This window comes from Capricornis sumatraensis, chromosome 3 (assembly GCF_032405125.1).
Source record: "Capricornis sumatraensis isolate serow.1 chromosome 3, serow.2, whole genome shotgun sequence".
NCBI lineage: Eukaryota > Metazoa > Chordata > Mammalia > Artiodactyla > Bovidae > Capricornis > Capricornis sumatraensis.
The window spans coordinates 63,554,300-63,581,102 of record NC_091071.1 but is presented as its reverse complement, the minus strand read 5'-3'; the positions used below and the strand labels follow the sequence as shown (position 1 = coordinate 63,581,102).

Sequence of the window (26,803 nt, the reverse complement as noted above, 5' to 3'; positions counted from 1 at the left end):
GTCAGATGAAGGATGTCAAAATTATTCTCTTCTTTCCAGGCAGGGACAGCGAGATTAAGAAGCTAGTTTGCTTTGTTATTTTCTACGGCTACAGACAGGGTCCTCACTTCAGCCAGCTTTCTCATCAATAAATGTATCATGAAAGGGCTCATTAAAGGAATGTGGTCAGATATCACAGCTCCTCAAACAACTAGGAGTTAACGTGTCACAGAGATGAGTCTGGAAAGTCATCTTCCCCTGATGAAGACATCAAAGGATGCTCACTAGACAAAACCAAAGTTGGTACATGTCTGTATAAACATATACGTATCCACTAATCTGCTATTTTCAGCCCCTAAACCATTTTGCAAATAAGGGCCACAATTATATGATGCCAAATATTCTTTTAAAAATTAAAAAAGTGCTGTAAAATTATATTTAGAGATTAAAGTCTCAATATACTAAAAGAGTTCACATATGAAGTTATAAATACATATCATTATCTCCTTTGTATTAATTGCTATATCCCTTAACTAATGGAACAAGGTATACGATACATTTAAGAGCACACCGTACTGTGAAGAACATTTACAGACAGTAGTTCCAATCCCAGTTTTGATACTGACTTGAGCAAGACATTTTATCTCTCTAAACTATAGCGCCCCATCAGGTAAGTTCAGTTCAGTTCAGTTCAGTTCAGTTCAATCGTTCAGTCGTGTCCGACTCTGCCACCCCATGAACCACAGCCTGCCAGGCCTCCCTGTCCATCACCAACTCCTGGAGTTCACTCAGACTCACGTCCATTGAGTCGGTGATGCCATCCGGCCATCTCATCCTCTGTCGTCCCCTTCTCCTCCTGCCCGCAATCCCTCCCAGAATCAGAGTCTTTTCCAATGAGTCAACTCTTCGCATGAGGTGGCCAAAGTATTGGAGTTTCAGCTTTAGCATCATTCCTTCCAATGAAATCCCAGGGCTGATCTCCTTCAGAATGGACTGGCTGGATCTCCTTGCAGTCCAAGGGACTCTCAAGAGTCTTCTCCATCAACACAGTTCAAAAGCATCAGTTCTTCAGTGCTCAGCTTTCTTCACAGTCCAACTCTCACATCCATACACGACCACAGGAAAAACCATAGCCTTGACTAGATAGATCTTTGTTGGCAAAGTAATGTTTCTGCTTTTCAATATGCTATCTAGGTTGGTCATAACTTTCCTTCCAAGGCATAAGTGTCTTTTAATTTCATGGCTGCAGTCACCATCTGCAGTGATTTTGGAGTCCCCAAAAATAAAGTCTGACACTGTTTCCACTGTTTCCCCATCTATTTCCCATGAAGTGATGGGACCGGATGCCATGATCTTCGTTTTCTAAATGTTGAGCTTTAGGCCAACTTTTTCGCTCTCCTCTTTCACTTTCATCAAGAGGCTTTTTAGCTCCTCTTCACTTTCTGCCATAAGGGTGGTGTCATCTGCATATCTGAGGTTATTGATATTTCTCCTGGCAATCTTGATTCCAGCTTGTGCTTCTTCCAGCCTAGCGTTTCTCATGATGTACTCTGCATAGAAGTTAAATAAGCAGGGTGACAATATACAGCCTTGATGTACTCCTTTTCCTATTTGGAACCAGTCTGTTGTTCCATGTCCAGTTCTAACTGTTGCTCCCTGACCTGCATACAGATTTTTCAAGAGGCAGGTCAGGTGGTCTGATATTCCCATCTCTTTCAGGATTTTCCACAGTTTATTGTGATCCACACAGTCAAAGGCTTTGGCATAGTCAATGAAGCAGTAATAGAAATTTTTCTGGAACTCTCTTGCTTTCTCCATGATCCAGTGGATGTTGGAAATTTGATCTCTGGTTCCTCTGCCTTTTCTAAAACCAGCTTGAACATCTGGAAGTTCACGCTTCATGTACTGCTGAAGCCTGGCTTGGAGAATTTTGAGCATTACTTTACTAGCATGTGAGATGAGTGCAATTGTGCAGTAGTTTGGGCATTCTTTGGCATTGCCTTTGGGATTGGAATGAAAACTGACCTTTTCCAGTCCTGTGGCCACTGCTGAGTTTTCCAAATTTGCTGGCATATTGAGTGCAGCACTTTCACAGCATCATCTTTCAGGATTTGAAATAGCTCAACCGGAATTCCATCACCTCCACTAGCTTTGTTCGTAGTGATTCTTTCTAAGGCCCGCTTGACTTCACATTCCAGGATGTCTAGCTTTAGGTGAGTGATCACACCATTGTGATTATCTTGGTCTTGAAAATCATTTTTGTCAGCAGGTCAAGAAGGGCCAAATCACTAATTTCAGAGAATTATTTTGATGATTAAGTTACTATATGACATGTAAGGTGCCTGGGACACAGTAGGTGCTCAGTAAATGATAGCTGTAATAATAATAATTGCTAAAGCTATTATTTTAAACACACATGACCTGAATAGTTTCTGAGGTCCTTGGATGCTTGTCACAGAGTATAGTCACTATTTTACTGTGACTTAGAAATTGCTGACTGTTATAGATTACTGACATTGTGAATGGAAAAATGATGAGGTCACTGGAAAAGGGAATAGGTCAGATATTCAGAGAATGTCCTGGGCAGAAGGGAAGATGCAGACGCAAGCTCATATGGCTCCCTTCTCAGACCCTGAAAGCTGGAGTCGAGGTTTCATTTACAACAGTACATAAGCTCAGTGGCACATAAGAAACCTTGCCACCTCTGCCCAGTAAAACACAAATCACCGACTACCAATTTTTATTTTAGGCAGTTAGATAGTTAGTACATCGTTAATTCCTGCACATACTTGGGCTCGATATCACCGTCAATTCCGTTTTATTTCTACCTCCTTTCCAAGATCCCCAGTTGGAGGTAAAGCCCTGCTCTCTGGGCGTCTGTGGATATTCTAAGGCGAGATGAATCTTAAGGAGCTCCCATCCTTTGAGGCAATTTACAACTCAAAACATCAACATATTTTCTTTTCAGGGTAGAAATACTGACAATAAAAATGGGAACAGCTTTGAAATATACATTGCTGTAATTAAAGTGACTTGCTCTTTGGAAATTCCTGAGACAAGTCTTTACTGCAACTACTATTTAATGATAAGCACAATAGTTAAAGGCTTTTCCTCTGAACAGTATCAATGCTAGGATCTGGATGTTCCGTGGCTTTTCGGCTTACAGAGCATGACCCCTGGTGGCCCTGACTCATTCTTCTCAGGACTCTGTGCCTTTGCTTCCTTTGATGATGTGTGGACCCAGGCCAGAGGGTGCCCAGGTTGGTGTTCCCCGGCACCCTGTTACAGACGCCGTTAGCAGATGGCCTTGGACAGAGAGGTGGTCAAAAATGGCTGGGCAAAAGTTGGTATGCCCCCTACCAGAAGATGCACAATGCTCAGGAGGGTGTGAAGTCTCAGAAAAGTCAACTATTTAACTTTATTTCATTGAGTATTCACCAGAACACTTTTTGTAGATATGCGGCACCTATCACTATCCCATGGAATGGTGTTCTGTGAGAGATCTGTGCTTTTTATTCCTAGCTCCATCATAGAATGAACTGAGAGTTTTAAAACATACCGATACCAGCCTTCTGCCCCATTTTCTCTCCAAACCATCTGGGGGTGATGCTCACACATTGGTATTGTTTTTAAGAGCTCTGGTGCCTAGGTGAATTTAATGTCCAGCCAGGACACTCACTCTGACCTAGGCCTGCCACTTAGGCCACCCCTGCTGCTCAGTTACCTCCTTTCCAGTACACAGAGCTCTGGTAAGTGAGAGAGAAAAAGAGCCTTCCAAAGTGCTGATGTGCCAGAGAAGGCCTTCTTTGGGATCACATCTGAATTATAATTGCTCCTGAAGCTTTAGCCCATGTGTTGATGATGTGCTGGCTTTTCAGGACCACTCCTAAAGGAAATCAACCCTGAATATTCATTGCAAGGACTGATGCTGAAGCTGAAGCTCCAATACTCTGGCCACCTGATGCAAAGACCCTGATTCTGGGAAAGACTGAGGGTAGGAGGAAATGGGAGTTACAGAGGATGAGATGGTTGGATGGCATCACTGACTTAACGGACATGAGTTTGAACAAACTCCAGGAGATGGTGAAGCACAGGGAAGCCTGGCAGGCTGAAGTCCATGGGATCAGAGTCAGACTGAGCAACTGAACCCGACACACACACTCAAACAGTTAGAAGAAGATTGAAATGCTTTACAACTTTCCAAGGCTTGTCATTTGTGAAACTCACACAGATTCATAGATTTTGTGTCATTTGTTAATTCATCAGTTCAGTCATCAATTTACTGTTTCAGTCACTCAAGAAATACTTATTGAGCACCTACTATGTGCCAGGCACTTTGTGAGGCATTGAAGATACAGCAACTTTCAAGTAGCTTAGAGTCCAGCTAAGGCAAATCTGTGTTATCTTTAAACCCATAAAAAATACACAGAAATGACACTCATGTACTAATTTATTAATGTGAGTCTACAGAATTAATAGGCATGTAATAGTATTGGAGAGTGAAAAAGTTGGCCTAAAGCTCAACATTCAGAAAACGAAGACCATGGCATCTGGTCCCATCACTTCATGGGAAATAGATGGGGAAACAGTGGAAACAGTGTCAGACTTTATTTTTTGGGGCTCCAGAATCACTGCAGATGGTGATTGCAGCCATGAAATTAAAAGACGCTTACTCCTTGGAAGAAAAATTATGACCAACCTAGACAGTATATTCAAAAGCAGAGACATTACTTTGCCGACTAAGGTCCATCTAGTCAAGGCTATGGCTTTTCCTGTGGTCATGTATGGATGTGAGAGTTGGACTGTGAAGAAAGCTGAGCGCCGAAGAATTGATGCTTTTGAACTGTGGTGTTGGAGAAGACTCTTGAGAGTCCCTTGGACTGCAAGGAGATCCAACCAGTCCATTCTGAAGGAGATTAGCCCTGGGATCTCATTGGAAGGAATGATGCTAAAGCTGAAGCTCCAGTACTTTGGCCACCTCATGTGAAGAGCTGACTCATTGGAAAAGACTCTGATGCTGGGAGGGATTGGGGGCAGGAGGAGAAGGGGATGACAGAGGATGAGATGGCTGGATGGCATCACTGACTCGATGGACATGAGTCTGAGTGAACTCCAGGAGTTGGTGATGGACAGGGAGGCCTGGCGTGCTGCGATTCATGGGGTCACAAAGAGTCGGACACGACTGAGCGACTGAACTGACTGAATAGTATTGGATCTACTATTAATACATTGTTTGTGTTAGTCGTTAAGTTGTGTCTGACTCTTTGTGACCCCATAAACTGTAGCCAGCCAGGCTCCTCTGTTCATGGGATTCTCCAGGCAAGACTACTGGAGTGGGTTGCCATTTCCTCCTCCAGGGGATCTTCCTGACCCAGGAATCGAACCCAGTTGTCCTACATTGCAGGCAGATTCTTTAACATCTGAGCCACCAGGGAAGCCCAGTTAATACTGAGCTTGTTCATTATAATCACTATCGACTGTGTTAATTTCCAACCTGACTGACTCTCAGAAAGAGCAGACAGCACCTGCTCTGCATTCTGCCAGTGTCCTTAACCAGTGACTAAGATATCCACGCATTCCTGGCATCGAAGCCTTTAGAGTTTAGCTGTGTTTAATCACTAAGAGTGTAGGCCCATCCACCATGCAGCCTGAAGTGAAGGGAGGCTGGGACCTCAGCAAGAACTGGGCGTTGTCAGCTGACTCATTAATTTTTTTCCTTGTCTGGTTTACAGCGAGTTCTTTTCGGAGCTTTGATTTGCACTTCGGTTCTCCAATTGCTTTGATTTCACCTATGCATGCAGTCAATATTAATTTGCTGTCCCATAGTCACAACAAAAGTGCAAAAACAAAGAGAAAATCCTGTCTTCCCGTGTGGTTTGCACAGGACCATGTGAAGGGGAAACTGGAGGAGCCTGAGGTGGCCAGATAGCTTGCTGTTCAGGGCCCAGGTCACCTCGATTTGTTCCTTGGCTCTCTCCTTGATTCTTCTCTGGGTGGGGAGGTGGGTGGGTTGGGGGAGAGGTAGCCTGAAGAGGAGGTAGCACTTTCTAAAAGCAAAATAATTCACAAGCTCAGATATTGGTAAAGTAACCTAAGGGATCTATATCGCATTTAGAATACCCACTAGAGATGGCATTCCACCTCTAGCAGAGAGAGGCTAATTGTTTCCATAGCAAAAAGCCTGCATTTATTTCTCATGAAGGCTCCATGTTCAGCAGACTTGCTTTGATCGGGCAGATAACATTGGGGGCCAAGGTTGATCTTTTATGCATCCTTATGACCCTGCAGATGAAAACTGTGCCTCATGACAGTGTTCTTTTTTAACATTGGATTTTTATTTACTGGGGGTGGGGAGGACAAAAGCATCATGCTTTGTATTGATACACGATCACATTTGTCACCGAGAGGCTCGGGTATTCGGGCACCTAGCCTCCCCACCTTCCCACTGCCTCATCATGTTCTTCACAGCTAAAGTCCATCTGGATTGTCGTCTTTCCTAGCTGACAGGGAGAGAGCCAATGAAATGCCTTTTCCTGTTGCTGGGTGACTGCGAATATTTTGAAAACATGTCCCGTAAATGCAGCAGCTTAAAAGCCTGCCATTGGCTGGTTGAGCATTCTGTGCATGGTGACGCGTGAGGCTGACATGAGTGACAGGTGGGAACAGCTATGCAAATATATCACTGGCCTGATGTTCCACTGGAGAGGAAAACTATTTCAAGGCTGAGTGACAACTATAACATACCCTGTGGAAGAAAAATAAATCTCCCTGAGTCTACATTTAGGCATCTGAAGAACAGTTACGGGAAGAAAAGAAAAAAAAAAACCCTCAAGGTTGTCTTACCCTCAATATCCTGCTTTTCATGGTCTGATGAGCAGATCTACCTAGAAATATATGTGCATTTCTCTGTATCTTTTGTAGTTGTGTGTTGATACATTTTAAAATCCAGACTTGTTTATTCAGGGGAATAATTTAAACACTGTCAGGAGGCCTTTAAAATTTTTCTTTGTCTCCTTGCCTCCAGCGCCCCTTCCTTCACCTTCCTCCCCTGACCTTCAAGTCCAAATATCCGGCAGCCACAGGATGTGGTCAGTGTGGGGATCAGCATGGACTGCATTTTATCCCTCTCTGTCCACTTAAAATATTTGCATCCTGGTGGGAGGACCAGCAAAGTCTTGTCTAAACAGCTTTGGGATTCTCTCTGCTGCCAGAGAGCTGTTTGGATACAAATAACTGCTTTTGCTAACACCGGGTTAACTGTTCATACACAAATCTGCCAAAGGGCCTCTAGGAAAGAATGTCCTTCTACTAATTGAATTCTAATGAGGCCAGGAAGTAGATTAGGAATTGAACTATTTTACTGTGAGTTTCAAACATCAGACATAGGGAGGTTAGACTTTGATCTGATTAATCATTCAGTAGGTCCTAATTGGAGAAGGCAATGGCAACCCACTCCAGTACTCCTGCCTGGACAATCCCATGGACAGAGGAGCCTGGTAGGCTGTAGTCCATGGGGTCGCTAGGAGTCAAACATGACTGAGTGACTTCACTTTCACTTTTCACTTTCCTGCATTGGAGAAGGAAATGGCAACCCACTCCAGTGTTCTTGCCTGGAGAATCCCAGGGACGGGGGAGCCTGGTGGGCTGCCGTCTATGGGGTCGCACAGAGTCGGACATGACTGAAGCGACTTAGCAGCAGCAGCAGCAGCAGGTCCTAATTAGTTCATGAAAAAACTATTCCAGAATGTATCTGTGGATTTTTGGTGGATCCTGTTGAAGGGGACTTTTCTGGTTATAGTATACATCAGAGCCTCCAGTGTCCACGTGCAATAGAAAGATGCTATTACGCTATGACCAGATTCTGAAGCAGTTGTTAAAGAATTCCTGGGCCAATTTAATTGGTACATATCTAGAAGATATATTTATTTGCCTTATCAGATTTAGGTGAGTTTGAGAGCCAAATCAGGGTGACCATCAGTGGGATTAGCTGTGGATACAGAAATGCTTTGAGGACATACTTTTTTTTTTTTTTAATAATGCGATTTAGACAAAGTCTCTTGAGAAACTTCAGCAAGTAGGTCACTGGCAGGGGTCACCCAGTGTCTGCAAAGTATGAATTGTGAGCACCTCCCCTTTGTGTCAGGGAATCTGAGAGTGCCATGCAGATACACTCCCGTGTGAAGGACAGCTGCAACACTGTCCACCCAGTACTGTTCTCCTCTCGGGGGCACTGGTCCTTCTTCCACTCATACCATGTTTGCATCTAGGAGCCAACATGTTCTTCAGTGACTATGCCCTGGCACAGTTGATTGGCCCCGGGATGGGCACTCGGCCCAAACCAGACCAAGTGGAAAAGTTCCCTACATTCTCCAAACTGGAACTTGGTAACTGTGCTTTCTAGAGGGAGCTGCTGAAAGATGAGACACTGAGGCACTGATAGAAGCCATGGTGACTCCTTTATAAAGCAAAGCCAGGCTGCAGTCAGCACAGCCAGGGGCTCAGTGCTGCTGTGATGTGGTCTGCCCATTTGGCTTGAGGACACATCCAGGTGCTTGCTGCTGCCCATTCCAGGAGCGGTCAGGTGGCTTCTCGAGTCTAATCTCAGGGGGCAGATCTTCCTGTACTCTTGTTTGGGGCTTCCCGGGTGGCTCAGTGATAAAGAATCTGCCTGAGAAGGCAGGAAGACGCAAGAGACGCAGGTTCCAACCCTGGGTCGGGAAGATTCCCTGGAGGAGGGCATGGCAACCCACTCCAGTATTCTTGCCTGGAGAATCCCATGGACAGAGGAGCCTGGTGGGCTACAGTCCAGAGGACTGCAAAGAACTGGTTGCAACTGAGCACGCATGAACACACATACCCCCGTTTGTAACGTTTCCCGGGAGGAACTCTGAGCTTACATATAGAGGAGTGTTTACCTGGGACCTCACACCCTAAGCAATCCTGCCTCCTCCTGAGAGAATTACGGTGCAGGCTCTCCCTGCACAAAGCTCCAGTGGAGGAGATGCTGAATGTTGCCCAGCAAACACAGAGATATCCCCCCAAAATATGACACGTGGACCTTTGGTGTTTAGGGGGGTTATCAAAATAACCAGCCTCTGCTCTCACACATAACTTCTCAGAGAACCAGAGGAAAGCTATTTTTAAGGAGGTCATGGATGATTTGAAAGATGTTTCAGGCAGGAGCATAAATTTCTCCATGGCTTTAAAGGGAGACAGATTCCCATGATTTTTCATTTTGGAGCAACGAACTCACAGAAAGCCTCTCTCCCTCTTGTCTTTCTTTTTTGGAGTTCTAGGGCTTTCCTCTGGACGGTGAGGGGAAGTATATAAAGTATCCTCCCTTAGGATCCAGCGTCAGTGCTTCATGGAGTCATTTGACAAACGTAAGCCCAGGGGTGAGGATGGCCACCTGTTGCTGCAGAAACCATCACCAAGCTTGGTTTTCATAGAACTCCCTTCCACCTCTGGAAAGGCCTAAGATGAATTACAGTGTATGTGAGGAAAATAAACCCAGGAGCGAGAGGAATGGGATCATTCAGCACAAGATATGTTTGGGATTTTCCCTTTGCGGGGAAAATTGCTTTTTGATCTCGCAGACCTCACCCTTGAAGTTGCTTTTTCAGAATGCTGAAGGCAGAGAAAGAGCCCTTGCTGAAACAGTAGGGCCGGGTAACCTCACAGACTATGTAAGCTTAAAAACCAACCAACCAATCCAAACAGCCGCATCAGAGACTATTGAAATTTGAACTCGTCTATTAAGGAACTAAGCCACGGTTACAGAAAGGTTCATAATCTGACTATAAGGACAGGGTCAAGCCAGGACCAGAAAAACTGAAAACAAACAGAGTTCCACATCATTTTGAAAGGGAATATAACAAATTCAGCGTGACAACTTATACCTTGTTTTTTTAAAAATCTGTACACTATAATTAATTGGGCATTTCTCTGTACCCCAGTTTCATCATCTAGAAAATATGAAAAATAATGCTGGGGTTTTCTGAGGATTAAATGAGCTACTATAGGTAAGGCACTGGAAACAGACCTGGCACATGGTAAAACATTCATGAAACCTTTGTTGTTTTCCAGATGACTGCCACACGGAGGGGACTGCACAGGTGCTGAGCAGGAGAGTCGAGGGGAAGGAACTCAGCAGTGAGAAGCCATGCCCCCCAAACTGGCAGTGAGCTGTCTCTCCCTCAGCCACCAAGGCTTCTTTAAAGGCCTGTTAACATTCAATGAAATAAGAGCTATGAAAGCCCTTGGGATCAGCAAGAATGCTACAGCTATAATAGCACTGCTTTGAGCGAACAGCAATCTCTAGAAAATGATTGGCATCAGGTTATCCTACAGTAAGCCTAGAAAATGTATTCTAAAGCCCATCCACCTGGAGATGCTTAACAGCAGAATAGTATATAAGCCTTTATCCCGGGATAGGTTGAAGAGAGCCTGCCCTTTGGTAAGTTCTCATCAGCCCTTCTCACCCTTTGTCCTTTCATGCGGGTATGGATTTGATTACAGTGAATCTAAAGAAGTACCCGTAGGAATCACTGTGTCACCTTCGAGGGCCAACTAGGAGGCCAGCTGCACAGTTCCCTACCTGGGGGAATGAGGCAAAATCTATCTTGACTTTGGACCCCATCCACAGTGTGATCTCACAGAAAGGATTCTAGGGTTTTCTCTGTTACAGTGTGACTGACCGATTTTCAATTTTTATTAAAATCCTTGTTCACACCCTAAATCCTTTTAATCCCAACCAAATGTTTGAGACCCTGGATGAAAACATCAGCCTTTCATTACATGACAGCCAGAGAATAGTCCCTGTGGCTATTCTTGATAATGCCAAGTTTAATTTCTTGGGTTTTCTGTATAGAAGTGTCTAATACAAAGATAGCAAAATCCTGCACCGATACTGTGTTATTGACTACGGGGGTTCTGAGGTGGTATCTGTATGAACTCCATGAATTGCTTCTAGGGAGACAAAAAGGACCAGAAATAGATTCACTATTTCACCATCGAGCAGCATTCCTAGGAAGGAGAGTGAGGAAAAGGTCCACCGGGTCTGGTCATGAAAGGGCTGCATCTGAGGGGACAGCAGAGTCCCACAGATGTCGAGGTTCAAGCCCTGTCATGGGCAGCGCTACACACAGCAGTAAAGATAATTAGTGGAGCGTCTGAGAGCTGACTCCCTGAGACCCACCGCACCCCCTCGCCATCATCACCACCTCACTGTCAGCTCCCTGCCACCCACTGGCTGGGACAGAGCTGGCGGACAGCTTGGACCAGGCTTTGCTGAAAAGGCTGAACTGAGATTCTTCCCACTTCTTTGGCCTCGCGCCTGGGCAAATGAATAAGCTGCCTGTGTCACTAACATATTCCAGGTCATGCACACACACAAACATTATTATATCTTGGAATTACTTTTAAATTGCTGTCTTTTGGGTTTTAACCATTTTCCTAGAAAGGCAGCTCAGCAAATCCTTGCGTGGAGCAAGGATGGCACCCAGTGGCCAAAGTGTTTCATCTCAGATCTTGCTTTCTTCAAGATTTTTCTGTAGGCTTTTCACTTTGGGAACAATGAAAGCCACAGGATCTTTATTCTAGAGCCAGAGTTGAAGCTCCAAATCACCTGACTATCTGTTTTAAGCTGAAGTGCACTCAAACGCACACACACACACACACAAGTTGGGGCAGTATTCAGAGATTAATTCAGAATAACTGCTAAAAAGCCTCAAAGTTTTACCATCAATGTCTTGGGTTAAAGTCATCACAGTGCACATATGCAGATCACCGCCCGTGATGTCCCTAATGTCATACATCACCCTAGGAAATACCATACAAACATCAGCCCAGCCTCACATTCTTTACTTCATATCTTCCCCAAATAGTCTCTAGCTCATGAGTTCTCATGCCTTAAACATAAGACTTTATCTCCTGACAAGTGCTTTATCATTAAACTGATGTTTGCAATCTCATATCCCTGTTATCTTTCTTATAAGGTACTTGGCAGGCCTGGAGAGCACAGGATAATAAAGTGGGTCTGCTCTTTTTTCCTTTGAGCTTTCCAGATGTCGAGAGATTTCTATACAGCTAGATAACCAATCAGACTGTAAAGAAGACAAGCAAGATGTCAGGATAATGGATCATACACCCTCTTGCTGAAATGATGCAATATCTTCATAACGTTTGCTATTTCCAATTTCCTTAGGTTTCTAAGCAGTGTGAAACCCTAGGGCAAGAAGTCACATGGATGGCACAACCACAATACAAAGAGACGCTTCTAATAAAATAGTTAATAACAAAATATATTGATTGCCCAAAGAATACCATGACAAGTCTCTTTCTAAATGCCTAAATTCAGCCAAAAAAATTCTTTTTTTTCTCAGACATCATCCCCCATTCATGCTTGTTTGGTACCCAGGCTGTTGAAATGCCCCAAAAGTTCCAAGATAAAAGTTAAATCAAGAGAAGTGACTTCAACATAAAATTCCATGATATTGTTTACATTTTCCTATTCAGCTACTTAAAAAGAAGAACTATCTTCCAAACCAAAACAAAACACTGGAGGGAAAAAATCAAAGCCAAGTACATGCATTGCTCTCTCCGGTGCTTTGGTGCTTGTTGGCTCACATGTAAAATGCAGCTGTAATAAAGCAGCCCTCACCAAGAGCTTATGAGACTCAGATGAGAGAAAAGGTTTTTCTACACTGCTAAGTCATTACTTAAGATATTACTACTTAAACATTTAGAGGTGGCACAAGTGTAAGTTTTTATTTGATGAGACTGAGATTCTTGTCTTCCCTAAAATAATCAATTATCATCTGCACAAGTATTGTTGTATACTATGCGTGCTAAGTCACTTTAGTCATGTGCAACTCTTTGCAACCCTATAGACTGTAGCCTGCCAGGCTCCTCTGTCCATGGGATTCTCCAGGCAAGAATACTGGAGTGAGCTGCCATTTCCTCCTCCAGCACATCTTCCCAGCCCAGGGACTGAACCCGCACCTCCTGTGTCTCCTGCACTGGCAGACGGATCCTTTACCAGCAGCGCGGCCTGTACTGGGATGTGCTGGGCTTAGTGGCTCAGTCATTCCGACTCTTTGCGACCCCATGGGCTGTAGTGCACCAGGCTCCTGTGTCCATGGGATTCTGAAGGCAAGAGTACTGGAGTGGGTTGCCATGCCCTCCTCCAGGGGATCTTCCTGACCCAGGGATCAAACCCATGTCTTCTGCGGCTCCTGCATTGCAGGCAGATTCTTTACTGCTAAGCCACTGCGGAAGACCCAGCTGTATACTATATTACCATTCAAATGTTAACAGAGCCATGGTGGGCTTAGGAACTCACTTATAATATATAATTACATCAAGTTGAGCCAAGTCTTCTACCAAATACTCACATTTTTAAATAGAGCTCATATTTAAAACTTTGGGTATTTAGAAACTCTAAAGACCCCAAAATGTTTTGTCAAGTTTATGTTGCTTTGCGTTTTATTTTCCCTTTCCTTCCTAGATATAAGTTTTACAAGCTCGTAAAGTGATAGCATGTTATGGCTGGAGATCGCTTTGTTTTTCAGATTGGAAATCTGAGGCCTGGAAATTTTAAATGAGCCAGGAGGTCTAGGGCTGCTTTGCCTGATTCCATCTTTGCTCCTTCTTATCTTACTGTGTCTGCAGCCTTATAAAGACGGTCTTAAAAGGGGAGCTCTGGCTACTAAGACTGTAGAAAACCCTTAGACCATTATACACCACTGTGTCTTTTTTCCTGTCTTGCATACAGGGTCGTCATTGCCATCTTTCTAAATTCCATATATATGTGTTAGTATACTGTATTGGTGGACTTTTGGACTCAGAGGGAGAGGGAGAGGGTGGGATGATTTGGGAGAATGGCATTCTATCATGTATACTATCATGTAAGAATTGAATCGCCAGTCTATGTCTGACGCAGGATACAGCATGCTTGGGGCTGGTGCATGGGGATGACCCACAGAGATGTTATGGGGAGGGAGGTGGGAGGGGGTTTCATGTTTGGGAACACATGTAAGAATTAAAGATTTTAAAATTAAATAAAAAAATTAATTAAAAAAATAAAAAAGAAGGAAAAAAAAATAATAAAAAAAAAGAAAACCCTTAGACCAGACAGTGTGTCCTGACTTCATGTTTCAGATGGTGCATTGGAACCAACACAATCATGATTTGTACATGCTTGTAAGATTTTGAATCGATCCATTTTCAACTGAGAGAAAACATACAGAATTATCAAAGTGGTACATAATATCAAAAATAGGTAGAAGGGACAGAATATAAAACCATACAAATTAAAGAGAATTAAAAATCTCAAGATTCAAGAAAATAACAGTCTTAAAGAATTTAGTCAGCAGAGTAGTGGTAACGGGACATATGAATAAAGAATCTCACTTCAGCAATTTCTATAATATTAAATTGCTGAATTAACCAAGAATTAATGGCAAGGGACGTTTGCCCTACTGTAGACGAGGGAAGGACAGATATCGTCATTACTGAATATTCAAAGAGAACATCTTAAGACAAAGAATCCTTTTATTTTCATATACTTAATGCTTCATGGGAAACCCAGGAAATTAAAAATCAAGAACTTAAAACAAGGGGCTGAGAGGATTTGCAGCCTTCTCATTGTCATAGAGCCCTGCTTCAGAATTCTACTCACATGTTGTAACTTCCTCTGCCATCAAAATTGCAAACAGATCAATGAATTGGTCAGTTGGTAGCGATTTCTTCAGCACTAGGAGCAAGGCTTGGCTTTAGGTGATTTAAGGGCTACATAAATGAATTAGACAAGGGTATTCTCACCTAAAAATTCTCCTAGTTTAACCAGACGACAGGTGCACAAAGATTTACATCACAAGGTAGACATGATAAGTACAATGAAAGAATGAGCAGATCACTTTTGCCTGAAGGACAGTAAGAACAACTTCATGGGGGAGGGCAATTGAGCAGGATCAGATGGATTGCAGAGGCTTTACGTATGCAGACAGAGGAATGGGGATGGGAACAAAGATAGGGAAGGGCAGAGTGTGCACTGGAAACATCAACTACAACTCCTGTGAAGGGTCGGTAAGTGGGAGCATGAGAAACAGGCTGGAAAAGTGAACTGGAGGTTAGAGCTCAGGGCACTTTTCATGCCCATTTAAAGAAAGTTGAAGTGATGGACTCTAAAGGCTTAAAGAAGATGCTAAGCTTTGTGAAAAGGAAACGGGCACCAACATAAGAGTGCTGCTGATCTGGCAGCCGTGTTCGGGACACATCTGGGGGTGGAGCGGGGAGCCCGGACAGGAGAGCGCTGCGTAGTGAACGTCTGCATGAGACGTCTGCATGAACTACAGTGACTGCGATGATCAGAGACGTTCCAAGTCAGAATGGAGGCGACAGCACATGGAAGCGGGGGGCATGAGGACTCAAAGATAACTGTACAGTCACATCCACAGCAGGCTTCTGAAGAGGAGGGTGAGGGGAGCATAAGCGTCAGGAGTTCACAGTTTCTGGGTAAAGTGAAGAGACCCCTGTGATGGCTGAGCCCCGCCCATATCATTGAAGTGCGCCTGTGCTTAGCGCTCAGTCATATCCGACTCTTTGCGACCCTTCAGACTATATCCCACCAGGCTCCTCTATCCATGGAATTCTCCAGGCAAGAACGCTGGAGCAGGTAGCCATTCCCTTCTCCAGGGATCTTCCTGACCCAGGGAATGAACCCGGGTCTCCTTCCTGCATTGCAGACAGGTTCTTTACTGTCTGAGCCACCAGGGAAGCCCCTTCTCCTGCTTGGCAGGCAGATTCTTTACTGTCTGAGCCACCAGGGAAGCCCCTCCTCCTGCTTGGCAGGCAGATTCTTTACCCGCTGAGCCATCGAGGAAGCCCATCTCTGAAATGAGGGGCTATCAATTCCTTAGTTCCGATTCCATCTCTGTAGTTGCTGATGGCTCTAACTAGAGAAAACCAGAAAGAAGGCAGAGTAATCCAGGCCCAGAGGCCCTAGTGTTCTGGACGCTTCTGACCCCTTTGGCCTTTACAGTTCCCTTCACTGTGTGGGGCTCTAACTGGCCTCCCTGTTGCCCTCCAAGCTGTCTTCCCTGGACGGGCAGGGCTGTCACTGCTCTGAAACGAAAACTGAACTGCCTTTGGTTACATCCCCTCAGACTCAGACTCCCTGGGTCCTCAAGTGAGGAATGCAATTGAACCCACTGTGTGAATAATAGGTGGAGGAGAGAAGATGGGAGAATCTTCTCCCAAGAAAAGCAGATACGCATAGTGTCCTCTGGGAGACAGTTTTCAAATGGAAAGAAGTGACAGACAGTGGCTATTTAAGGTGATCTGAGAGGAGGTCAGGGTCACCACAGGATGTACTTGACCAGGTGGGTCCTTGAAGAGCCCTCCAAGCAGAGCCGCTTAGTTCAGCAGGAGGAAAGGTCAGCCTGGACTTGCAGGCCTGCCTTCTCTTCCATGACCTCCCTCCCCCAATATTTTCAATACTCAAGAGTGACAAAGTATAGCCATCTTTTCTCTGATGTAGCACTGGATTAAGACACATTTCATAAAGAGAACCCCGTATGAACACACAGACATCTGACCACAAGGCACCCACATATTTATGGTCCTGTCCTAAGCATCGAGGCCATCAGCTCAGGCTGCTGCCTTAGGAGCAGGATGTGCCCTTTAAGGTGCTGACTCAGCCGTGTCCCCTACAGTCAATTTCCTGCTGAAGGTTCAATAACTTTCACTGACGATGAAAAAAAAAAAAAAAACTCAGATATTAAACTTGGCATAAATCCTATTTAAAGTCAAAACAACCCGCCTTGATTCAAGAGGTTGGGGGCTCAGAGAAGAGACAGAATAGGTTAGGTGTAGGATAATACCCAAATTCCATTCATAATGCTGTGTGGTCATCTATAAACAAGCTTAGAAATAAGCTGAGGTGAACTGGAAGGTCACTGCTGTTGAGATTCCCAAAGGTAGCCCGCCTGTGGAAGAGGAGCTGGATTGGGGTGGGGGACATGTGTCCCAGGCCCTGCCCCGCTCTCCCCTCCTCCCCCGCCGCATCACCTGGCACTGGGTAAATGTCAAGGTTCTAGGCCCTCTACACGGTGCATTTGTCCTCTACAACAAGTGGCTGTAAGGCTTGGGCTTTTCCACTCAAAGGAGATTGGAAAGGTAATGGCCAGCACATGTCCTGCCTTCCTGCAACTAGAAAAAGGTGCGCCCTCTGGAGGCTCAATTCCTAAACAGCATCCCATGCACCTGGCCAGCCAGGTGGGGGTCAGTCCCAATTACTGCCTCCTTTGTGCAGGCAGGGCTTCACCGGCGGCTCAGCGGTAAAGAATCTGCCAGCCAACCAGGAGATGAGGGTTCAGTCCCTGAGTTGGGATGATCCCCTGGAGAAGCAAATGGCAACCCACTCCAGTTTTCTTGCCTGGGAAATCCCATGGACAGGCTACAGTCTGCCTGGTAGGCTACAGTCCATGGGGCTGCAAAGAGTCAGACATGACTGGGCAACTGAGCATGCGCATTGCACAGGCAGGGACTCTAGCTCAAGGCCCATGACACACACATCTACCTGCATGACAGCAAGGACGGTTCTGAGGGCGGAAATTTCTTATTATAACATCAGACTATCTCATGGATCAAACGCATCTCCTGAAACTTGACTACTTAAAAAACAAAAGAAGAGGCTAGCACAGCCCTTCTCATTGCCCAGCCAGGCCCATGGCATTCTTTTCACAGAGGAAACATATTTTTGATGTAGCCATTCCTACTTTTGCAGGTAAAGTCCACAGGGTGTACCTATTCTCGGTACTTTATTTTACCAGGATATTAATCTGTGGCCTAGACAATAACATTGAAAACTTAAAATATGCAAGAGGTAGTCCAAACACAAATACCCAAGGTGAGTTATTGGTGTTTAATTACTGAGGCAGTTAAACAGTGCTGTAAATGAGTTTAGCTTTGATTGTAGCCATAACCCTTGCAGTTTGGAATTGAAAGAAGGGATGATAGAGGGTGGCAATATAACATGAGGATGACCATGAGTTGATTTTAATTGGTAAACTGACATATATAGTGATAACTATTTGGCCTGCATTGGAATCCTAGGAAAGTGCATAGAATTATGGGAGCATATAATTGGTGTACTAAACTCATTTTCTTATGTTATCACAGCTGGCATCTTCAGGTTATTAAAAGCCTTTAAACCAGTCCTCTTCAAGGAGATCTAATTGTCATTATGGTCTCTATGCACTATTCCTCTTTGCATAGAGCAGAACAGAAGTACACAGGCATTAGAATCTGCACAGATTTTTCTGGACACATCTTTCTTATTTCAAGTTCAAGAAAGATCAGTAATGTTCATGAGGATAAAAACCATTCTTTAGATCTTGGTTTCCTCATGCAATGCATAGGGTGACCAACCCTTAAACGATAAATTAATATTATAACCTGAATCAGACTCTTAAGAACTTAACTCATTAGTTCAAGGAAGTTCTGTAAACTTTTTTGTGCACAGGAGGCTCTACAGAAAGGACTGTTCCCCAAGGTATAAAAGATGTATCAGAAAGACAAAAAATGGGCTTAGGTTCTGACATTGTTGGATGAGCAATTATATGTTGTTTCACCTACGTATTTTGGTTAGACAATCTAGGGACACTTCTAGAAAGGTTTTCACTCTTTAACCCATCCCCTGCCCACCACCACACACCCACCCCCATGGAGACTTTTCCCTACCGGAGAAATAGGATTAAGAGAACAAAGCAGAAATGAAAACACTGCTCCCCACCTTATGGCATTCTAGAATAGGAAGAGAAATCCCCAACATGGAAGAGTATGAAATCAGAAGATCAGATACAAAGAAAAGTAAGGTGGTACCAGCCTAGCATGAACGCTTACTGAAGATTCACTGCAGGTTTATCACATAGAAAATCTGTGTTGCTTTAGGCCATATCACCTAGGAGTACGGATAACAGTGAATTGAAAGTGATTAATGGTATGTATCACACCCTCCAGGATTTTGGGCTCTCCATCTCTCAAGGTTCTTGTCCTTAAGATGTGACCCTTAGTCTCCACTGAGTCCCTCAGCCTCTGCTGGTCATACTGGTAGGCAGGTGCCTTGCCTCTGGTCATAGTAATGCTTCTTTCTACTGGGCTGCTGTATATCCTTTTGTGTGCTACTGACACTCTGGAATCCCTATGCTCTTGGGGGGCATTTAATTCACTGAAACTATACCAAGTCCGGAGAAGGCAATGGCAGCCCACTCCAGTACTCTTGCCTGGAAAATCCCATGGACGGAGGAGCCTGGTAGGCTGTAGTCCATGGGGTCACTAAGAGTTGGACACGACTGAGCAACTTCACTTTCACTTTTCACTTTCATGCATTGGAGAAGGAAATGGCAACCCACTCTAGTACTCTTGCCTGGAGAATCCCAGGGATGGGTGAGCCTGGTGGGCTGCCGTTTATGGGGTAGCACAGAGTAGGACACGACTGACGCGACTTAGCAGCAGCAGTGTATTAAGTTCATGCCTTTTGTGTCCACTCATGTCCTTAGCTGAGAACATGAACCCATGGTAGGCTGGAGTAAGAGACAAATCCAAGAGGCAGACTCCATGGTGAACTTGGAATTCTCCAGACACTGAAGCCCATGGCCTCAGCTCCCAATAGGAAGAATTCTTACTCAGAGGACTCTCATGTAAACAGACCACATCTCACTGGTCTTTAAGACATGTCTGAATCCCAGATGTGGTGAATCGTAGGCTGCAATTGGAGTCTGACCTGAGTATTTGACCTCCAGATCTGTTTAGCACTCGATGGTGAAACCATTTTCTCCCCAAATTCTGACCTAATCTCTGAATCACTGATCACTAACTTGGTCCCAACTGGGTATAACACAACACATTGAAACTCAGCCATTCTTCCACGTATGAAATCTCATGGATAACTCTGATTCTACATTTCAAATTTCTCCTTTCTCTCCCTCCTTTTCTCCATAACTATAGTTATGTGTGTATATATATATGCTAAGTCACTTCAGTCGGGTCCGACTCTGTGCGACCTCATAGACGGCAGCCTACCAGGCTCCCCTGTCCCTGGGATTCTCCAGGCAAGAACACTGGAGTGGGTTGCCATTTCCTTCTCCAATGCATGAAAGTGAAAAGTGAAAGTGGAGTCGCTCAGTCGTGTCCGACTCCTCACGACCCCATGGACTGCAGCCCACCAGGCTCCCCTGCCCATAATATATATATATATATATATATATATATATATATATATATATATATATGTATATGTATATATATACACATATACAGAGAGATACAGTCCAAAGGGTTGCAAATAGTCAGACATGACTGAAGCGACTTAGCATGCAGCTCCATTAAAAAAAAAGTATTGTAGTAGCCAGGTTATAATATTTTTACTATCTGCATAATTTATTTGTAAAACAAAGCACTTAATCACTGTTATTTAGCTACAATGTTAGGAAACTGCCGTTGCACATATTCTAGTGTGAAATTTCAGTAAATACTTTTCTATGTGCAGGATTATTTTAAGCTCACTACATTTTCATGTTATTGCTGCAATTATAAGATATCAGCTACCAATTATGATAATGTTGTATTTACTTTATATTTCAAGAAAGAAAAGCCACTAAGTTAAAATTATCTACTATATCTCAATTACATTCTAATAAAATATTCACTAATATCTTACAGGATAAAAATCTGGAATAAATCAGTTTAGTTAATAATCTGGATCATTTTAAGATGAAAGAATGCTTTTTTCCCCTCAAATTTAAATACTTCATATTTTTAGTATGTTTGTGAGCTAAAAATAAAAAAGCACAGCAAATTCCAAGATGATGTGTTTTCCTTATTCTAAGGAAAGAGTTAAGCCTGAACATAGGGCAGGACTTTTAGAAAGTAGACAGCTATTGATTTTGGCTGCTTCAGTACTAGACAAGTCACATCACATAGCTCTTGCCATCATATTTAGCCCATTATGAGCTTTGCTATTTTTCTCCCTGCTTGCCCCTTCCATCTTTTAGCAATGATGATAATTATAAAATAGTAAAAATATAAAACAGTAAAATATGTATATGGAATGTCTACATAACTAAATGTGATTAAAGTAAAAAAGCCTTAATATTTTTGATGGGCATGCTTATAAAACATATATAATATATATAAAATATAAAATATAACATAGCTGACTCACTTTTTTATATGGCAGAAACTAACTGTAATTATACTTCAATAATAAAGAAAAAACAACAAAATCTGTAAAAGTAAATATAAAAATAAATAAAGTATAATTATATATCACCATATTTTTAAACATTTTCTTAATGAATAACTGTTTTGAGTTATAGAACACTAAAGCTTTGGGGGTTGATTTAGTCATTCAATCATTCATTCATGCATTTGACAAGTATTTACTGAGTGCTGCTATGTTCTAAGAACTGTAAACAGTGGTAGAGATGGAACAGTGAACAAAGTATATGAAAAGCCCTGCCCTGCTGCTGCTCATACACGTAGGCTGTTGATCTCCACAGCAAGCAGACCTTGGCTGCTGTGGTTTCGGTTCCCCCGTCGTTTCCTCTGTTCTCTGCTGTCACCTCACTGGCACCGTGGCTGTCTTGATCTGGGTCCTCATGGCAGGTCTTTTCCTAAGCATCTCTCCAAGCCATGAGAAACCATATCCCTGAATGGAGTCCAAGCAGCTCACCTTTGTCTGCTGCCCACGTGTTGCTCCCTGACTTTCCTAGCCGTTCCCTCATCCCTGCTCTGAGTTTAGGGTCTTCCCTTGTTTTCTTTTTTTAAGCAGTGTGACTGAACCCTAATAATCTGATTCAATCCTGAGGCCCAAAGGTCTCCAGGCCATTTTTTCCTGGGAAGACAGAATGCGTTTACATTCAAATGACATGCTCAAGAGTAGCCACCATCAAGTGTTACTACAAATACATATGTTTTCTTATGATTGTAGTAACTGAGCTGATAATTCTCTGAAGTGAAGTGAAGTGAAAGAGGGCTCAGCCGTGTCTGATTCTTTGTGACACCATGGACTATAGAGTCCACGATATTCTCCAGGCCAGAATACTGGAGTGGGTAGCCTTTCCCTTCTCCAGGGCATCCTCCAAACCCAGGGATCGAACCCAGGTCTCCTACATTGTAGGTGGATTCTTTACCAGCTGTGCCACAAAGGAAGCCCGATAATTCTCCAAACCTCCGCAAAACTCTGAAAAAGACAGACACCTAAACTTCCCAAAGGAGGGAAAATCAGGTTGCCCATACTCCCCTGTCTTGACCACTCAGAAGGGCAGGGAGAGGAGCAAGAATCCTGACCTGCCTTGAAGGGAAGGGGGGTGACTAAAGGGAAAGGAACATCTGAGGCTCATGTCAGAGCTGGAAGGGGGTCCTGCTGGGTAGCAGTGTAGCACAGTGGTTAGGGGACTCCAGTTCTAAGCCCAGATTGCTTGGCTGTACCCCTTACAATCGTTTGACATTGGCCTGTCTGCTCAATATCTTTGTGCTTCAGTTCACTCATCTGTAAAATAGTACCTACTTCATAGGAGCATAGGACTCAGATTAATACAGATAGAATGCTTTGTATTGTACCTGGTCCATAGTAAGCAGTTGGTAAATGGTAGCGAGTATTCTCCTAATCTCTTTACTTATTTTTACAGATGAAGATATACACCCTAAGATTTTAACTGAACAGAAAGTTAGAAGTAAGACAAATGCCAAAATCAGGCATCCTGATTCTCATCATATTACACAGATTTTTTTCCCCTGATATCCTGCATACTTAAAAAAGGAAAGAAAGAAACACTGAATCACTTAAATGATTAGGAATGAGCCATTCAGTTATACATAAATTCATTTTCCCATCTAAAACTGAAATATGCAAATGGGCCTTACTCAGTTCTATTTCCCCAACATCCAGTGGGCAGGACTAGTTGTAGAGGCAAGAGACAAAGGGTCCAAAAGCCCTGGGAAGTTTAACTTGATACACTATTTGCTTCCTTACCTTAAACTTGTCAACTTCAGCTTTTGAACATGTTGCATGATAAGATAGCACCTGGTTCAGAAAAAAAGGAAAAAAAGAAAACTTCAAAAACTAGACATGACTTAATTTTCTGAAATTCTCCTGGCACAAAACTAAACTTTGTTCAAGTATACCACCTTGACATAATAGTGGGTTCCCTGGTGGCTCAGACAGTAAAGCGTCTGTCTACAATGCAGGAGACCCGGGTTCGATCCCTGGGTCGGGAAGATCCCCTGGAGAAGGAAATGGCAACCCCCTCCAGTACTATTGCCTGGAAAATCCCATGGATGGAGGAGCCTGGTGGGCTACAGTCCATGGGGTCGCAAAGAGTCGGACATGACTGAGCGACTTCACTTCACTTCACTTCACTTCAATGTATGATGAGAAATTCCCAGTAACCATCTGTGATACAGATTATCTTCTGTGCAACTACAGTGAAATCTATTACAATGAGGAATGGAATGACAGTCCATGTTAAAGGCTACGTGTTTTATACCAGGATGTTTATATAAGTAGTTACTTTACCCAAGGGACATGATGTGGCTCGAGACCACAGTTCCCAAGGTGTGAATATTTCTCCCATGAAACGCTTTGAAATGCAAATAAATCAAAAGGTATATGTATGTGTGTGCACATCTATGTATGTGCATATGTGTGTGTGTGTGTCTATGTGTGTGTCCTGTGGTAGACACTGTAACTTGCTGACTCAACTTCCATGTCTGGTCTATTCTCATTTGCCTGCTTTTGTTCTCTAGGAAAGGTATATTGTTATTCCCAATCATCTGCAATTTTCTTTTAAATTGGCCACACCTTGTTGAATGTGGGATCTTAGTTTCCTGACCAGGAATTGAACCCATGTCCCCTGCATAGGAAGGCAGATTCCTAACCACTGGACTATAAGGGAAGTCCCCTGCAATGTTTTTTGTAAGAGGATTATATTTACCTGTTTCATGGACATCAGCCTAAGTATATGATTTATGTTAGTCAATCGGTGGTGGAGGAAAGTGATGGTGCCACCTTTGAGAACAGCCTTTAAGAGCCATCATGTGGTTCTGCCATATTCTCTTCCCTCCACCATGCAAAGGGCATGGCCCTGAGAGGTGCTACCCCTCTCAGCCTGGGTCTCCAGGGGAAGAAGATGCATGGAGCTGAGCCATAGCCAACACACTGCTGATGCTGTGTCACATGAGCAAGAAATCAGCTTTTGTGCTTTATCATCGCATCTTAACTTACTGATAGAGTTTGAAAATCAAAAACCCAATTGGCAGACTCACTGCCACCAGGGGTGGTCATGTGGGGTGGCTGCGTGACATTCCTCTGATCGATGAAATATATGTGGGAGTGTTGGGTCTGCCTGTATCCTTTCTTTGTTTTCCCTGGAAAACAGCTGTAAGGCCTAGACATGCAGCAAAATCTGTTATCGCTGAGGTTATGGCCATAAGCGTAAACAGATGCCTTGTTATAGATCTAGAGCAGAGAGGGAAAGAGAAATGAAGCTGACCCTGGTCTGCCTTGTTCCAGACTTATTGTTCTGCAGAACAGATAAACTCTCATTTCCTTGAGTCAGTACTGGATGTTACGAGGCATATGCTCACACAAACACAATGCATGTAGTCTACAGATGCTACCAGTTCCATCCTTAATCTATACAAATATCAAATCAGTCTGAGAAAGGTTAAATCCCTCTTCAACTACAGCTTTAGAGAATCTCAGTGCACATTTTCCTCTGAAAAGGAAAGTCATACCTTTCTTCTGAAACTGACAGTCTCTTGTTGGTGAGCAGGGATGTATCATCAGCTAGTAAGAGTACCTTGTTCATGCAGGAGCAGGCCCTTTGGTAAACTGCAGTCTAGGAGGAGGCGACATTGTCCCCTCAGAGAATCCCTAGAAGGGCAACAAGCCAGCAAAGCAGATTCCTCAGGACAAGAGATCCTTGCGCCCTGCTAGAGAATGCTCTGATTTTATCCTTCCAAGCAGTTTCTGCAGTTTGGTCCTAAAGGGTTTCCTGGAATGCATCAGGAAGGTGATCGTGTGTCATTGTTGCAGTCACCCTCAGGATTTGCTTTACACACAGAGCACAGCAATGAGACCCTAGTAACATCTGTGCCCCTTTCACGTATACCATCGTTGTAGATACCACGCAACACTGACCAGACAGAAATACACAACAGTGACCTTGCTTAGCTCCTAGCTTCTTACTGTAGCAAAGCCTCCGATCAAAGGTGTCACTCTTCCTAATGGGCATCTACAAAGGCTGTGAGGACACATCAGACTTTCCCTCATCACCTGTGGTCAGGGATCACGTCCATTTACTCCTCAAACTGCATCAGCTTTGGCTGGTCCCTCATAATTTCACTGAAACAGCTTGTATCAGGGTTTTCAATTTCTTGCTATCAAATCTCTCTGCAAATGTATTTCGCAGCAACATTGAATGCAGGTGATTGCTCTTGCCGTTTTTGAAGAGGGTCCTCTTGGCACCACACTATTTTGGTTGTCATTCCACACTCCTGTCTGTTCTTTCTCTGTGTTCTCTTTTAGCCTCCCTCCTCTACTTGAACTCTAAACGGAGACACTTACTCAGTCTCTTCTTCAGTGATGTCACGCATGCTCATGACCTTATATATCATCTGTAGGTTGACAACTTTCAAATTTAGCCCTAATCTCTCCTTGAGCTTCAAACTCACATATCCTGCTGTTTACATCACTAACTTCCAACTTGGCTGACTCAGTAGCATCTCAAATTTAATATGCCTAAACATGCCCACTGATTTTCCCATCTTTAGTAGATAGAATGATGCTCCTCATCCCCTCATGATGGCCACACCCCAGTCCCTGAAACGTGCACATATTTATGTTACATGGCAAGGGGGAATTTAGGTGCCAGCGGATTTAAGGATGCTCATCAGCTAACCTGTAGATAGGAAGATGATCCTGGATTATCTAGGTGAACCTAATGTAGTCACAGGAGTCTTTATAAGTCAAAGAAGAAAGCAGGAGAGTCAGAATCAGTGATGTGACATGAGAAATATCGACTCTCCCATTGCTAACTCTAAAGACGGAAGGGAGACATGAGCCCACAAATGCAGGAAGCCTCTAGAAACTAGAAAAGGCAAGGAAACAGACTGTCCTCCAGAGCCTCCCCTAGAAGAAACACAGCCTACTCACACTTTGATTTTAGCTCAAGGAGAGCCATTTCAGTCTTCTGACGTCTAGAACTTCAAGATAATAAAGTTCTGTCTGTTGTTATAACCCACAAAGTTTGTGCTAACTCGTTACAGGAGCCATGGGAAATGGATGTCACTAATCTCTTTTTCTCCCAGTCTTCCCAGCAACATGATGAAACTTCATCCAATCAGTTATTTAGAGTAGAAAAACCTGAGGGTGATCCTTGATTTTCCCCTCCCTCTTTCGCTCACACTGAATCCAGGGGAACAACATGCCATTTCCACTTCTGTATCCTGACTCTTTCCGGTTTCACCACCACTACCCAGATCCAGTCCACCATCCTCTCCTACCTGGGTCCTGACAATAATCTTTCTACCCTGACCCCTCCTGATCTCTTTGGCATACATCAGCCAGAGTGATACCCAAGAAATATAAATCAGATCTTGCCATCCTCCAGCTGAAAACTCATCAGTCATCAGCGACTCCGGTTGCACTTAGAATAACATCGCGATGTGGCCCCCGGCGGCCTCTCAAATCACACCGCATGTGCTGCATTCTCTGGACATGCTCACCTCCTTTTGGGTTTTCTATATACCACATTCT

The 26,803-nt window shown here is 43.7% G+C and overlaps 1 protein-coding gene across 1 annotated transcript in view; it reads right to left on the bottom strand.

The window, feature by feature from the left end:
* The window catches only part of PDE11A (phosphodiesterase 11A), a 425,952-nt gene that overhangs the window by 120,758 nt on the left and 278,391 nt on the right, over nucleotides 1-26,803 (bottom strand). Inside the window, exon 10 of the mRNA XM_068968072.1 lies at nucleotides 23,018-23,068. Within this exon, the coding sequence (XP_068824173.1) occupies nucleotides 23,018-23,068 (51 nt within the window). The remainder of the gene's footprint in view (nucleotides 1-23,017; nucleotides 23,069-26,803) is intronic.